The sequence below is a fragment of the Acanthochromis polyacanthus genome, chromosome 17 (genome assembly GCF_021347895.1).
Source record: "Acanthochromis polyacanthus isolate Apoly-LR-REF ecotype Palm Island chromosome 17, KAUST_Apoly_ChrSc, whole genome shotgun sequence".
NCBI classification, from domain to species: domain Eukaryota; kingdom Metazoa; phylum Chordata; class Actinopteri; family Pomacentridae; genus Acanthochromis; species Acanthochromis polyacanthus.
Genome location: NC_067129.1, coordinates 19,977,385 through 19,990,797, shown reverse-complemented (window position 1 = coordinate 19,990,797; position 13,413 = coordinate 19,977,385). Strand labels below are relative to the sequence as shown.

Here is a 13,413-nt window from a genome sequence, read left to right as displayed (position 1 = left end):
TATTTTAAAAAGACACTTTATCATTTAAAAAAATCTTCTTCACAGTCATATTTTATACATACATTTACAACAAAGTATTTTTTACAGTGAAGCAACATGAAGCCATTTTCAAGATTTGGTTAATCCTTTTGCTACAATAATGACTGTGAACAGTGCATGATCAGGCAGTATTTACAGTTCCCCTCTACAGAGAGTTACCTTAGTTTAACAGTGCAATTTTGTGTTTCCTCTTCTGAAGGAGCATTGACCTTTAATTACTCTGATATATGTATTTCAGTACTGTTTTTCAAAGTAAAGCCTATTTGCTGGTTTTACTATTGGTCCTTTTGTGGTCGAGTGAGTATTCCTGATTTTTGTTTTATTTTTTCCATTGTGAATCTTCCGGTCATGTTTTTGACTGCCGGACATCTGTCCATGCCATTTTGGTGCTTAGAAGTGCCCGAGTCTTCTCCTCATCCACCTGCACATAATCCACTCTGTGCTCATCAGACAGGAACGGCTTCTGCTGGACATACAGAGAAGGAGACAGTGATGCAATGTGGTAACGGTTTGAAAAGGGTCTCCAAAATTAACATGATTCCACTTTACTTCTACACGCAGTCAGTCATGTTTACCTTATCCTACTATTCGTTCTCTTGATGGACTTGGGGACAGTAAATTGGATCACGCACAAAAACATTTAATCTTAATCTTGCATCAGATGAATTAATTAAATAAATAAACCAGTTCTTTTATGCCATTTATCTAATCAAAGCATACCTTCTGCACAGGCGAGGGGGATGCATAGTTGAAATCTAGCGATAAATAGTCTAGGTGTGAGCTTCTCCCCCGAGCTTCTTGCGTTGATTCCTGGCAGACAAAGAAACCGATGAGGACCTTGCATAAACATGACTGTTCGCCACTTAAAGGATCTGAAATACTTAGATACACACATGCAAGCTAAAATTCAGCTTCACTGGTTTCACATTCACATTAAATATTCAACTACCATACATAGAGGAGACGTGTCCTGTTTTCATTTTCAAATTGCATTAGGAACACCTAAGAGTCTATTTGTGTCTAGAGACACAATGTGTGATTAATGTGCTTTGCTCAAAGCTTTTTTTCCTTGGAAAATGGTGTAAATTGGACAGTTTCCAAAGCAAAACAACCTAATCTCATTGTTACAAATGTGCAAATACAGATAACTGAGAATAACATTTTAGAAATATGTAGTCACTTTCCACACCCACATTCTGTGAGATTTGAGCACATTTTTCCACTGACGAATCATCCTAGAATTATAAGAGTGTCAGATTTAGTTTTTTATTTTAATGGTCTTTAAGGGCTCAGTAAAGCAAAAATCCAGCAGAATGAAGTCATGTTTTGTTCAGATACGGTTAATGTTACCATTAACAACAACTGAGCTATTTTTGCATGCATGATGGGTAAATGCATGATGTATGCATATACAGATCTGTACAAACACTGCAATATAATCAGAATATGATGATACACAGATTTACATCAAATTTCCTGTTTTTAACCAGCTGTAAGTGGAGGATTCATATGTTGATACAAGCTACATGACAAATGGAGGTACGCTGATTTAATTAACTACACAGGGAGTATACGTTACCACCAGAGGTACTTTTGAGGACCAACTGTTGTCAGTAATATCTAGGTCCTTGCTAAAGCTGGAGAAAAATTAGATTCAGCATCTTTTTAAGTCACTAAGCCCAGATCATCGGAGCATCTTTTTAGTGTATTGAATGAAATAAGGGGCAAAGGTCCTCTTTAATGTCTAACGAAGACAAACATACTAGTAGCATTAAAGAAAACTGTAAGACTGAGTTACAGTCTGTAAAAATATGTATTCCAGTTTTACCATTGTGGAGGAGGTTGTGCCTTCATCTCTTGATTTGTCCCCATTTTCAAGTCTGCTTTCGAGAGGTAAACAGTTCTTTGAAAAGCTGCAATTACACGATACACAAAAATGTGAGGAATTTGAGTTAGATTGCTACATAACTTTGAAAGTCTATGAACAGAAATAGAAAAAATTCAACAGAAAAATATTTGATAATCAGGATTAGGTTTACCTTATCATCTTTATTTAGCTCTCATAACAAAACACGACAAGGCAACATCTTAATCCAAGTTACTGACAATTTTCTTCATTATGGAGGATAAACTTGCAATGTATACACGGCCATACAGTACAGGCCTCGGGCTTTACAACTTCAATTTAGGACTTAGAAAATAAAGAATATTTTCTCTCTAGTGTGAATTTTGTTGAAATTTAAATGGTCAAAAAAAGAGAGTGTTAAATTATCACAGTCATGTCATCTGCCATATTTATGTACTCTACATTAAGGTTCATAAAAGACACTTTGTATCGTCTTACCACGATTCGGTCATTGCCCTGCTCAAAGGGAGATGAGTGGGACATTCTGTGATCGTAGAAAGGCCTCTCAAGTCAAGAGGTGGAGGTCGATCTGTGGATGAGAAAAGGATAAGGGTTAAGGGATCGGTCAGAACTCTGTAATGTGGCACGGAAAGGCCTGGTCTGAGGTAGCAAAGTTCAAAATATCTGTATTTGACATTTGCATGTATTCTACATTGACATTTTCCATGAATTAGCATGTGTCAGTGTGGGAGAATCAGGACATGGATCCAAATCATAATCAGTGTCAATCACGTTCTTTAACACATGTTGTTTCAAGTTCACAGACCCTGAAATGATCCTCTAACCTCCAGCCAAAGATAAAGTTACATCTCACTTTATTTTTTTTTTTACAAAATGCCAAACATTTAAATCATTAATCAGCTGGGCCTGGGAGAGCTCTTACGTCTCCTCAGATGAGGCTTAAGGTGCCGGTGAATCGGAGGCGGTGCAAGATCTCCAGGTGAGCACATGAGCTGGCTGAGCGATGGGGACGACTCCACGCTGCAGTTTGGGTTGAGGAAGCTGAATGCCATGGGGCTCATGGGGATGTAACCATCACATTCAACAGTAGCAAGGACAGGAGACGGGGACGCCATGGGGACATATGACTCATCCTGGTAGCTTTGAACTTGTGTGATATTTAAACAAGGCTGCAAAACGACAAAGCACCATGAGATCAGGAAAAGTGCACTACATTGTCATAGTAGTAAAGGTGGAACAATTGTAAAATGCTGCCATGAGTAGAATATAATTATTTGTATCTCAAGTTTTTATTTATAGAGAAATGATACCAGATTTTGAGGAATAGTTCAACATTTTGAGAAATGACTTGCTTTCTTGCCAAGTTAGATGTAAATGCTGACACCACTCTCATGTCTGTATAATAAAGATAAACCTACAGGAAGCAGCTAGTTAGCTTAGCTTAGCACAAAATGTCTAAATAAAGTGTTAAACGCTACTGATGAGCCTCTTACCAAATTAACACTTTGCCTCCTGGTCATTATCAGTCTGCTATCAGCATCACCTAAAAAAGACATTATATTATTTAATAAACAACATTTTTTTATTAATCCACATGCATCCCTATCGCGTACTGTTAAAAAAAATCCATAAAAATGGTTAAAATCTGCTAGCATGGGTGCCAGAAAAAATAGGTTTGAAAGCAATGGGTTATTGTAAAATCATCATGACATTACATAACTGGAACAAAAATAGTAAAATCTGTGAAAAATAATGGCAATATCGGTAAAAGAACAATGTTTTGTAGCTGATTTAAATACAGGAAAACAATCAAATTTTATGGTTACACACTGTACATGAATGAATAAGTAAAAATACTGATTTTTAATGTGGATGTTATTTGTAGTTTTAGCTGTGGTTTGTTCCTTTACCTTATTTGCAGTCAACATGCCCGTTAATAATTCATTCTTTATTATTATCATTTCGCAAATCAGGGAAAATCCGTAAAATAACAGGTAAAAAAGATATTTACCACTTTTTTAAGCAGATTTTTCTTTGAAATAATGGCAAATATCTGCAAATCATGATATTTATTGATGGTTTAAATACAGTAAAAATTAAGTCAAATTAAGTCCATGGTCAATTTTAAAAAGACTATTAGCATTTGTTGAAGTACAGATTTTTGATGTCAACATTATTTATATTTTTGGCCTATATACATTTTGTGATTGTACTACATATCTTTAATTTAACAAAACAGAAAAAAAAATGTGCAAAAAAGGAAAACTGTTGTGAAAATTGTGAAATTTTCCCTATTAAACTGTTGAAAAATGTTATTTACTTATTTATTTACAGTGTAATAGCACCAGGTTTATGTTTAATGTTGGTGGGAGCAGCTTCCTCAGATTCTGCTCTGTTCTTTACTTACACACTGAGGATTTACCTATTCTGATATGGTCCAGGCTCGACAAAGAGGTCCTCCGGGAAAATAATGTGCCATTGCTTGAGAAATGCAGCGTACTCATTGCCCTCGGCCTCTGAGCTCCTTCATCACTTAGCTGCTCTGACAGGTGATTAGGCTTGGGTGGCAGCGGAGGAGGTGTTTGTTTATCGCCCGTTGCCTCAAATGACGCGGAAGAATAGGGTTTGTCAAACTGGAAGACACTTGTGGCGCAGTGATGCAGTGGAGAGGAAGAGGATGATGGTAGAGCTATAGAGATGCATGGAGCGCTGAAGGGAGGGTTAGTCAACCTCCCGCTGGGGAAAAGACACGGACTGGGACTGGGATGAGAGATGGAGGATGAAGAGCAGTCAGTGCAAATGTCCTTGACAGCATCGTCTGATGACTTCTGCTCCAGAGAGATGTCAGAGTTTGAAAAGCTGTCATGTCTAGGGATGTGGGCAAAATGAAAACACATTAGTCAAATATGAACTACTGCTATCGCTTCAACTTGTGTCAGAGGTTTTGCAGATTGTACATACCTACTAGTGCTCACGCTCCCCGTCTCACACTGCGAGAGAAAGAGGTAGTCCAGCGGATAACTGGAATCTGGTTGACTTGCTACAGACGCTCGGTCAGGGCTGTCAGGTGGCAGCTGGAGGGAGGTGGGAGTGTGAGGAAAGCCTTCTTCTGAGCTCTCTGTTGAAAAAGAGTCAAAGACAAACAGAGAGAATGTAGTTCTGAAATGTCACAACCACTAAGGAGTGAAGAGAAACTGCAGTCCCGCTGACAACATGATGGCTTCTCTCAGCCTGTATTCACTCCATATAAACAGAGTAGGTGAATTTGAAAAGAGGAAAAGTGTTTTTTTTTCAGGTTTTTTGAAAGAAGACACATGCGTGCCCTGTTCCCTCTTTTGTTGATATATTCTTTCTCTCTTTCAGTCAGTTTGGCCCTCGCTCAGAAATTTGTTTCATTCCATTTCACTCAAGGCCACGGAGTCAAGGCCGTCCCTGCTGAATCGTGTGGTAAAACACGAAATCCAAACGTCTTTGCAAGTTCACATGAAACATTCGCTACCCTTAATAGATGTTTACGTTCTCTTGTGGGTGCAGAACAACCTTTTATATTCCTTTGCAAAAGTTATGAGGTGCTGCCTCGCAGAGCTCTTGAGATCAAGACAGGATCCACTGTTGCTGTCCTACATTCTCAGAAAAAGTCTAAACTAAAAGCAACACATCTGCAAAACTACAGCAGTGATATGTGGAATATCATTTTTTTCAGTAAAACCCGCTACTTATGTGTGTGTTTTTCTGACTGTATGTGCGATTTACGGTAACCTGGAGAGCAGGATATCAGCATTTTTTTGCCGTTGCTCTATCTCCTTCATGCAGATAACAGTGCTGTAACAGAACAGTCTTAAAGCCCCCCACAAAATATCCCTATTCTGCTTTCACTTCATAGAGTCAGGCAGCCTGACAGCACACAGTCGAATTATGGTGTAAACTGAGAGATTAAAAGCAATAAAAGTAAGACTTGATGAATTACAAAAAAATCACACTGACTCCCCAAGCAGGGAAGTAATACAAAAATGTTTACGTCAGTGTGATGCAAACTCCATGGCTTCCTGTTGATCTGCTGTTATCTCCTCTGATACCAAAGCAGCATTAAGCCACGTGACAAGTAGCATGTAGCACTACAACCTTTTTAAACGTTGGAAACACCCTGTTTACACAGATAACACTTGAATTCCTGATTAAACGTGAGATTACGTGTTGTTCTGCAGTCATTTAACTAATGACACTGCTTGGCAAAAGCATTCATCTGAATTTACTTGTGTTGTGTCAAGAAAAAGTATTAAAAATATTATTAGATCTTCACACAGACTGTATGTAAAAGATGGACGTAGCCTCTGAGTTTGAAAAGTGAAGCCAATGCGAGGAAGACTGCAGGTGCTACAAACCTGCAGTCTTTCTAATGCCAGCAGGGGGCATCTTCCCTGGTTGCAAAAAGACATCTGATTGTACAGAAGTGTGGAAGAAAATGACCCAACTTCTTGCTTGATTTGTTAATTCAGTAAAAATTTTCCTAATCAGTTTACACTCTCAGTTGCTAGTCTCAAGCCTCCTTCAATTGTCATGAAGTTCATTTTGTAAATTATTGTGTCACTAGAGTAAACCTGACAACACAACAGGGTGGGTGCTGGGGGTGGGGGTGTTGCAACCACATTAGCATATGTCATCAAGTTCTTAGCCATATTCAGTTTTCATTCGTATTGTCTGTCTTTTTAAAAACTAAACGGTGATGGCCTAATTCCAAACATCAGACACCAAAGACATGTGATTTCTAATGTTCAAATGTGTCAACCCATACGGAATTTGTAAATTATAAGGATTTTCTATCCTTCACATTGCTTACTGATGTACGCATAAGATCATGTGGGTTAATAAAAATCATCATCATCATATGTGTGGATAAAGTTCAGTCAGGTGGTTTGCTGCATCCATCAGCAAATTGTGTTGTAATGTCGCAAAGTATGACCTCAGCCCTTACTGCATATATCAGAGCAGTGGATTCGGGAAGCACAAACATCATCATCTGTGGCTGATCGTCCGTCTGATGTACAGTCATTGGTTGCAGTTTCAATGGAAGTTGTTCCTTTGTATCATCCGCACCAAAAGCTGCCCCGTGATGTCTTACACACACACTGTACAGTTTGTGTATTCCCTGTTAACACTGGTACGGTGATGCAGATGATGCACTGTTTTTTGCTGATTTTTTCCTAATGCAAATGTTAATATCAAATAAATTTTGCATTTCAGATTTTCTTTACAGATCTTTCTGTTGTTTGACACTGGTGAGCATCCAAAGGGGCTAACATGTATGAAAACTTTAAATAACTACAATATTTACTTGCTGTTGTTGTTGTTGCTACTGCTGATTCCATGGAAAGTGAACCATGTCTGATCGGAGTCAAATGGTTTCAACCACAGTTTGACAATGTGTCATTGTGTGTGGCTCTCAGAGCTCAGTTACAGAGATATTTATCAGGCTATCTAGCCAACCTGAAATGACCACAGCTTTGTGGGAAGCACACTGTTTAGTTGTTTATTTTTAGACTTTTTTTTTTTGCCATTCCAGTGTTTCTGAAGGTCACTACTACACTTTCAAACACTAATCATTCAGATGGATGATTGCAATTTATTTCTAAACATCTAGTTTTTGTCCCTCAGGTGATTTTAAATCTACACTGTAACATTTAACTAAAAGTAATGCAAATACTGTTTACTTCATGTATTCACATTTAGTTGGCCATTTTTACTAATGTACGTGGAATTTCTCAGGTAAAGCTGGAGTATGTGACTATAGTCCAATATCACTTTATGTCAAGCTGAGCAAATATCTCCTCGTGGTTCGCTAGTTGGTGTTTTTACTCAGACTTCACTCTGTAAATGGGAAAGTATCTTGGACCAATCCATGCTCACTAGTCAATCAAACCAGCAACAGGTTGTGTTCCTGCTTATGCACAGGCAGACCATGGTCACAGAACAGTCCTATAAATCCCTACACATTTTCCAGACGGCTACCCATCCATCCATTATCTATACACCTCTTAATCATTGTTAGGGTCGCAGAGGGGCTGGAGTCTATCCCAGATGACTTAGGGCGAAGGCAGGGCACACCGTGGACAGGTCGCCAGTCTATCACAGGGCTACATATACAGACAAACAATCACTCTCATATTCACAGCTACGGATAATTTAGAGTAACCAATTAACCTCAGCATGTTTTGGACTGTGGGAGGAAGCCGGAGAACCCAGAGAAAGCCCATGCATGCACAGGGAGAACATGCAAATTCCACGCAGAAAGATCCCAGGAAGACCGGGACGCGAACCGTTGATCTTCTAGCTGCAAGGTGAAAGTGCTAACCACCACGTCACTGTGCAGCCCTTCGAGAAGACTTCATTAACTCAATTTTTGAAAACATTGTTTTGTTATTTTTTGCATTGGAAAATGTAGAAAGAAAAGCTAGTTTTAACACCGCGGGGTTCTATTTCTTTCCACAGATAGACTGTAAGATTTCCAACCTCCACCAGGCTCCTCCAGTTGCTGCCGGTGCTGGCTCAGGCTCCACTGGAGAAAGGACGATGTTCACAGCCTTTATGGTTCTACGTTCTCTAGCGACTAACTGTCACTATGTTTTAACTCCATTGTGTTTTAGACACTGTGTTTTTGTGCTTGCATGTTGTTCATTTGATGATGTTTCATAATGTTTGTTGTGCTTCAGCCAAATGAACGAGGCCCCAATTGTAATTCTACGCCTATAAGGCTCGAATGCAGTCATTACTGTTGTTTATATGGTAATGCACATCCATGAAATTGTTGTTCAAGGCCTCTGAAGGAGCACTGAAGTGAGGGGTGTGTTTGTTTTGCTGTTGAGTTCAAATATCAAAAAATTAGCAAGGCTTAACCCTTCTTTAAAGCTACATTTTGGACATGATTAAAGCAGGATTTCACTGCAAACTTGAGGAGCTGAATAATCACTTTTGTTGCCTGTAAACTGCAACCTTATGCTGCAAACCTGACAAGCCTGTGAAGTTTTTACCGAAAACCATCAAGCCCCAAACAAACAGTTGGTTCTGACCTCGAAAAGTTTGCTTTTCAGGGCGCCACTTCCTTTGTGGGGATAAGTGACACCAATTTCCTCGGGACCGCTGAGGTATATCTGTTCAAGCACCTTCTAATTTTCAGCCAGACGGGTGCATTTCAGAACTGAAAATCTTATCACAGTCACATGTCAAACTGCAAAGAATTTCTGTATTTACCATGATCCTCCAGGCTCCCAAACTGGCAAATCTGACTGATGCTACTGATCCAGCTGTTCATCTCCTCCTCAGTTTTGGCGACCAGGTAAAAAATTCGGGATGAGGTCTTCACCACAAAGAGGTGCTTCCCATGGAAGTCTCGCTTTATCCGAAGCTGTCCGTTCAGCATTTCGACCTCACACTCCTTCAGGTCAATAGTGCGTATTGGCTTTTTGGAGTTCTTGCTTTGGTAGTATTCCAGCACATCAGGATTACCGCTCATGCGACCCCTTCGAAGCACAAACCAGCGTTTTCTCCAGGCCTGCAGGTGAAAGGAACAGAGAGTTTTTCATGGTGTCAGTTTAAACATCCACTAAATTATTATTCATTTGAAGCACAGTGCTTCATAGCTCTAACGACAACATCTCTCTGTCTCCCACCTCCACCGTTTTATTAGTCATCACCAGTCATGAGAATTTGATCACAGCTCCTGCACACAGCAGCAAACTTCGCAACTTTAAACTCAATTTTTTGCTTTTGTTATGGTCAGTAAGCGGAACTTCAACTCACATTTCCCAGAAGTACAAAGAAGAGGAAGTTCACTGTATTTAGCAGAAAATGTCTAACAGAATGAAAGAGGTATTTATACAGTACTTGACTGGTTTATACCGAAAACTTACTGAAAACTTAGTACTGAAACTGTCCTGAAAGGTATTTTTAGCTCCAAAGATCTGCTTGCAGAAAGTAACGCCTGAGAGCTCACTGCAGACAGAGTGCTATCCTGGCCATAAAGGTGTCAATTTTCAATAGTAAAAATAGTAATTATGTGAAGAAAAAAAAACTAAACAAGAATAACAAAGCTGCATGTTAAGGCGGTATCATTTCACACTTGGTTTTGTGGCTTTGTGCGCTTTCTGGGGTGGAGCTTCTCCTACTTTTTTGACACTAACACTTTTCTGCATGTGGGTAATGTGCTCCTGCACAAGTCAGTTGGTAATTTATGTGTACATACCAGGAAATGGCTAGACACACCACACTTACTGCCAATAACCCTGCCAAGTTTAAGAGGAAACCGTAACTAGACAGATGGCAATTTGATCCTTATAGATGGTCTGAATATGAAAAGTATTTGCGCTCTAAAAAATGAGCTGCAGTGTCCATCCAGGTGAATATAACAGACGCAAGTGTAGAAATTCATCACTGTTTGTTATATTTTGATGTTAGAAAAAACAGAAAACAAATAAATACAAAGCTATAGTGCCATTTTTCATTCAAGTGGACTTCCAAGCTTTTCTATATATTTCTATCTATAATTTTCCAGACTGTGGATATCAATGTTGAATCAAAAAATACAAAGGTTATCTTACATTTATTTGAAGCTCAACAGGCCTGCTTACTGCATTTTTCCAAGCCTTTCAACCACATTTCATGATCTTCCTCCCCATATTTGCTTATCTGCCATCGTGTGACCTAAGAATGAAACTCTGGTCACACTTGGCAACAGCTGTGAAATCTCACGAATAAACAGACCTTGAGCTGAGATTGTTTTTTGGGGGGGGGGTAAATATATTCAAGATAAAAAGCTAAAAACTACATGTGAACTGAGGTTTATATTTACACCATTTTAAACACAACAGACCTTTTTCACAACAGATAGTTTGACTTAGATAGCATAAGGTCTGTAAAAGTACAGGTGTTACCAATAACAATAACAGGTCTGTTCTATTCAACTCAACAAGCTTAATGGAATTTAGCCACTATTATTACATTGTTAGTAAAAGACAGGATAAGATGCTATGTTCAACAATCTAAAGATTTCACATCAGCAATGCTTGCAGGAGATATTACATGTCTACATCACCTTGTAAGATCTCAAAATTTTCTTTCCTTTTTTTAAAAAAAAAATTACTTTTAGGATAAAATATGTTTCCTTCAAACTATCAGTGATGAAAATTTGAAAAGATTGGAATAAGATTGTGTCTACGTCCTTATAGGCAAGTCTCATCACTTGGCAGCCATCTTGGTAACACCCTAGTAGTAGTACTGTGGGGCAAATGATCAGGCCCCTATCTACATCAATGTGCAGAGAGCCATTACCACAATTTCAAATGTTCACCAGAAAAAAAAGGGGTCTATATTCATCACTACCAATAAAAAAACAAGCCGACAAGTTTGATGACTTAGCCCCAAGGTAAAGTTAAGAAAGTGTTTTGCTCCGCAGATTATATTTCAACTAATCTGTTTTCCCAGAAGTAGACGTTGGGTATAAACCTGCCTTTTAGTCCATATACTTCACCCCACTTTCTCCTCACCTGTCACTATTTGTGTGTTCTGTTTTCCAAATCCCATTCGCTACAGGAAGAAACCTAATAGTCACTGAGAAGAAATCTTCATGCTGAAAATTTCAGCTTTTGCTCAAGATTTGTAATCAATGTATGCAAATGTTTCATCAAAACAATTCCACCGTCTCTGCACCATCGCTACATCCTGGGCTTAGCACCACTTGCCAATGCGATTTTGATCGGTTTAGAGAAGTACAAAAAAGACTGAGGTGAAGTCAGACTATTCTACAGCACTGTGGAGGGTCTAAACATCTGCTACACATGGTTTCATGACACCACAATTGGCTGAATGTTCCCCCGTTTAGCTGTAACAAAGCAGACGATTGTTTTTCTGGGGGGCAGTACGTGTGTCATACAACCGCTATGTTCGGCATCCTCTTATGGAATTCTCCTATACGTTTACATCTAGGATTATTTAGGTGGCTAGTCTTTTCCTTATAGGGTCTCTGGTAATGTTTCTGGTAGCTTCAATGTAACAATTAAGATCAGTACACACAATGCAAGCACGTGTGAGTATAAACGCCTGCTAAACCACACACTGGACTGGTAAATGTGTCTTTATGAGGGCAAAGAGTGGAAACGCAACAAAATTTGATCCAAGTGCTTCTGTTTCTGAGCAACACAACAACCATGTCTTGCACCACCATTTATCCTCAACACTGTTCAGACATCGTATACAAAGATAATTCTGACTAGGATAATTAATATTTTCATTCCACCACCTGATATTTGAATAAGGCAAATACCTGTCTGCACAAACACTCACAGCATCAACTGGATTTGCATAGCATACTAAAATAAGTTTCTATTTCCCGCCCCGAACCCCCAGCCCCGTCAACACACGCCTCCACCCACCCTTTCCTTGCACTGCTGTTGACAAATGTCCCTCCACCTCCTTCGTTCGTACAGAGGAAGTACAAACAGCCATCATACAGCTGGCTATTTCTGCTTGTCGCTCAAGTGTCTGACTGCCGCTGACATTACTTCCCATGTTTCACAATACTCATCACACAAACACATACACAGAGCGAGTGGACAGCCCAGTGTTATCACATGACCCCAACAACCACAAAACAGTGACGGCTGGATGCTGTTCATGTGAGCAATTATGTGTAGAAACGTGTCCATTTCTGTCTGAAGTCCATCTGCAGTTAGTGAGATGTACTCTTATAAGAATAACACATAGCTGGCGTAAGTGTGAACTGCCTCCACAAGCCGACACGCAAAAGTAAGCTGTTATAATAGAAATGGGGAAGATCATATGAGGGAGGCTGAATTACAGTTTAACAAAAGCACACATTCAAGTCAGCATGCCTCTAAATCCTCATTCCACATCATAACACACACACAGGCTCAGTAGCACAACCTGGCATTCCTCCTCCTGGCAGAGGACATATAAAAGACAAGTGTATGATGTGTACTCCTACTCACAAATCTCTTTAGTTTTTTCTCCGGAGGGGATTTAATGAGCCAGCCCGTGCAGACCACATCCCCAGCACTCATCTTGACTGCAGAGCGTGTCGTCCTCACGGCCGCCGCTACTGCTGCTGCTGCTGCTGCCGCTGCTGCTGTGGAACTGAGAGCAGTGTGAAGCATATCCTGTGTTCTGGTATTCAGCTCAGCCAGTCCAAAAGGAGGAAGTAAAGAAATTGATCACAGCACAGAGAAGAGAGAGAGAGAGAGAGAGAGAAAGAGGAGGAGAGAAAGAGAGAATTATGTGTTAATAGACAGAGCTCTGGCCAAAGAGGAAAGACAAAACACATAATGAGATTTGAGGAATGAGACTGGCAGCACACAGTATGTAGAAGTGTCACATGTTGTTGGGAGATCTGTGATTAAAAAGACTGAGGTCTGTAGAATCACCCTGCTGCTCTACTTGATGCTTAAAGATAAACTAAAGCATGTCTACAAACAGATAAGCTTTCAAAAAAAAAGTCTTGG

At 39.5% G+C, this 13,413-nt stretch overlaps 1 protein-coding gene across 4 annotated transcripts; it reads right to left on the bottom strand.

Annotated features, from left to right (window-relative positions):
• On the bottom strand, positions 1–13,111 carry gab3 (GRB2 associated binding protein 3). 4 transcript variants are annotated; one of them, XM_051937768.1, is made up of 10 exons: positions 12,904–13,111; positions 9,152–9,452; positions 4,868–5,024; positions 4,314–4,774; positions 3,400–3,449; positions 2,829–3,075; positions 2,384–2,474; positions 1,868–1,952; positions 760–849; positions 1–505 (listed from the first exon to the last, which is right to left on the bottom strand). In XM_051937768.1, the coding sequence occupies exons 1-10, from the start codon at positions 13,066–13,068 to the stop codon at positions 386–388; spliced, it is 1,767 nt and encodes a 588-aa protein (XP_051793728.1). In that variant the 5' UTR covers positions 13,069–13,111; the 3' UTR covers positions 1–385. The 4 variants fall into 4 exon arrangements, with proteins under 4 accessions (XP_051793728.1, XP_051793729.1, XP_022049011.1 ...); XM_051937769.1 differs by having other exon boundaries at positions 1–502; positions 12,904–13,110; XM_022193319.2 differs by having other exon boundaries at positions 4,329–4,774; positions 12,904–13,110.
• Positions 13,112–13,413: the final 302 nt, after the last annotated feature.